The sequence below is a fragment of the Arachis ipaensis genome, chromosome B10 (assembly GCF_000816755.2).
Source record: "Arachis ipaensis cultivar K30076 chromosome B10, Araip1.1, whole genome shotgun sequence".
Classification (NCBI taxonomy): Eukaryota; Viridiplantae; Streptophyta; class Magnoliopsida; order Fabales; family Fabaceae; genus Arachis; species Arachis ipaensis.
Window position 1 is genome coordinate 15,510,851 of NC_029794.2, and position 3,235 is coordinate 15,514,085.

The following is a 3,235-nucleotide window of genomic DNA, read 5'->3' on the forward strand; positions in this document are numbered from 1 at the left end:
TTCCCGCTTCGACCAGGAGCTTCCTCCGCGGGTCGCTTTCGGTGGCCCGGTTCGGGTTCAAACCCGGGTTCTTGCCGGAGCCCGACGCCGCCGGAGAGGTGTTAAGGGAGCTGTTCGATAGGGCGGAAGGGTTCCTCTACACGATTGCGGATGCCGCCGTCTCGAATTCCGACACAGCGGCGACGGCGACAACCACCGCCAAACAGAACAACGATTGGCTCTCGGGGATCACCAATTACATGGAAACTGTGCTCAAGGTATTGTTCTTCTTGTTATTTTTTATCCTAACTTCCAGCTCTTTCTATTCTAATGAATTTTTATTTGTTTAGCGTGTGGAATTTGGATGGCATGATTTGAATTTGAATTTGGAATATGTGAATTCAGTGTTTGGAGCGTTTTGAGCATGCTAGTGTGAATTAGAATGGCGAATTAAGGGCTTGTTGGTTTTATTTCCTGTTTTAATTCCATGTCTATTTTGTACTGCACTGAAGAAGATAGTGGAAACATGAAATGATAATTGAAAAAAAAAAAATATAAGACTAAGACGAATAAAATTAACAAATCTGAAAAGTGAAAAAAAGAAACCAAACCATGCTTAAAAGTAGTTGCAGTTTAAGGTTAATGCATGGTGAAAGCGAAGCTAAAGGCGGTGCAATGCACTAGTTATAGTGGTTGGTTGGATTCATGGTGTTTGCTGTTGAAGATGACAACACAACTCACAAAAGAATAGGATTCCAAGTGCTAAATATCATTATTTCCATTGTTGCTGTGATTCTAGCTGTGCAATTTCCTATAGTTGGCCAAGTTGTCATGGAGTCGATTAGACAAATTTAAAGTCAAGAGATGATGATGCTGATAGTGGTCAGGTCAATGAAATAATATATTCCACTCATATTGGAGATCGAAATTGGGTCAACAGAACAATATCTTACTTCTGCTAGTAATGAATGACACCTTTGTACATGAGTCTGTAGACTACTTAACAGTCAACTGATAGTTGTTTTGTCAAACTTCCTTTTTTTATTGTTTGAACTCTGAAGTTATGAAATAACTTAGTTACATATATGAAATTTTAAGTAGATAACTACTTTGATCAACAATTGTAGTTGTATAACTACATATGGTTATACTACTGCCATCATACACATTGCAATTATTATGAGAGAAGTGTTTTTTCAATTTTTCGGTAGGTACTCAAAGATGGACTTTCTACTTTGCATGCGCCATATGCTTATGGTTTTGCAATTATACTGCTCACAGTTCTCGTAAAAGCCGCCACCTTTCCGTTGACAAAGAAACAGGTTTGTTCCTGTTGAAATGTGCTTCAAATTCGCTAGTGTTGATGAATTGACAACATACTGAACTGATTGTCATTGGCTCTTTGCTATTGACGTTAAAAATGTTCATTACAAATAGCATTCTTAATAAATGTTCACAGGTAGAATCTGCCATGGCTATGCGATCACTGCAACCTCAAATAAAAGCTATCCAGCAACGTTATGCTGGTGATCAGGTATCTTTTATAGCTTCCATAAGTAATATACGTGTTTGGATTATGAACATAATAAAGCTACTATGGGAATATACTGGATAACTCTTCGGATAACTTTTGATATATTGCTGGGCAGCTATAGCCATGAATAGCATTATTTCTTTTCCCCTGTGCTACTGGAGAATTGAATGAGCTTTTATCATTGCTGACAAAATTCCATTCTAAATTGCCCATGCTTATGTCTATATTTTCTCACTGTTATCTTTGACTGATAGGAGTGTAATTCAAATATCAAGTTTTATGCATTGTTTTGTTACAGGAGAGAATTCAACTTGAAACTGCTCGGTTGTATAAATTGGCCGGCATTAATCCTCTAGCAGGTATTTATGGAATTAAAGACTATATTGCAAAATTTTTTATAAATATGGTCCTTGGTTTCCTGGATGGAGCCATCCAAAGCTTTCATATCACAAGTTCAGTTTATTCTCTTTTTTTTATATGATTAAAAGATATATGGAACTATTTGATCAAGCATTTTAGTCTATTGTTTTGGCTTAATTGGGTATGCAGGCATCAATTAATCCAGTATAATGCATTAATGTTCTATCTAAATTTTTTACCTAGTAATATTTTTGTCAATCTGTCTTTTCTCTTCTCCATAGGATGCTTGCCTACACTTGCAACAATACCAGTCTGGATTGGCCTATATCGAGCCCTTTCAAATGTGGCAGATGAGGTATCTTGTGTATTCTGCTGATTTGGTATCTGATAGTCTATCCATTGATGTGATTTTTTGGTCATATGAATCTACCTTTGATGGTTAATGCTGCCTTTTCTTTTAATTTGAAAAATAATTACAAAGGGACTCCTTACAGAAGGTTTCTTCTGGATACCTTCTCTTGCTGGTCCAACAACGGTTGCTGCTCGTCAAAATGGAAGTGGTATCTCTTGGCTTTTTCCATTTGTGGTGAGTATCTTTTGGAAAATAGAAAGTAAAACTACATATTGAGAACACTACTTTTGTGGCATTGCAAGTACCATATTTTTTTTTTTGTCTAGGGCATTGGTCTTCTTTCCAAATTGTGAATTGTCCCGTCATTTGTATCACTAATAAGAAGTATATTTCTTTATTTTTTTAGTTGACCAGTTTCAATGTTTCATGGTCTTTTGAGAATCTGTGTGAAGTTTTTGAATTCCTTTGTGAGTGTGGACACATTTTATTGGCGTAGTGTGAGTAAACTAATGTTTTTGTATGTTAGGAGGAAAATGGAATAAGGTTTAGAGTTCCGATTTTATTTTTAACAACTTGGCTTGAAATACGACCATATTGAATTCTCGTGCTTTGTTTTAGGCATTCTTTACAATGTTTCCCTTGTTGGCAATGCTTATTCTGCTAAATAAGAAAGCTCTTCTATTGTATTTTTCCAATTTAAATAGTTACCTTATAGGAGAATTTCCATTTTCTATTATAATTTTTTACACCCTCATACAAGAGTTTCCTTTTTGCTGATTGAGAGTTACACATATTAGAAGGAACCCTCCACTGTTGGGGGTGCACCATCTGTGGATCCTATAGACCAAATTAGATTAGTTAGCTAGTTAATATATTTGTGATCTAATAAGCTGTGGTCTCATAAGAAAGAAATGGGGCAAGGGAGTGTTTGCCTCTGAGTGTAGGAAAAGTCGAAAAGGCATGATAATTCTTTGTTTATGATTCATGTATTTTTGTTGCATCACTCTTTC

The 3,235-nt window shown here is 36.0% G+C and overlaps 1 protein-coding gene across 1 annotated transcript in view; it reads left to right on the plus strand.

Moving 5' to 3' along the window:
- Positions 4-3,235, plus strand: part of LOC107623052 (ALBINO3-like protein 1, chloroplastic) — a gene marked incomplete at its 5' end in the record, with an annotated part of 5,822 nt that continues 2,590 nt past the window's right edge. The window contains 6 exon segments of the mRNA XM_016325184.2: positions 4-257; positions 1,191-1,301; positions 1,439-1,513; positions 1,812-1,872; positions 2,155-2,228; positions 2,355-2,459. Coding sequence (XP_016180670.1) covers positions 4-257; positions 1,191-1,301; positions 1,439-1,513; positions 1,812-1,872; positions 2,155-2,228; positions 2,355-2,459 — 680 coding nt within the window.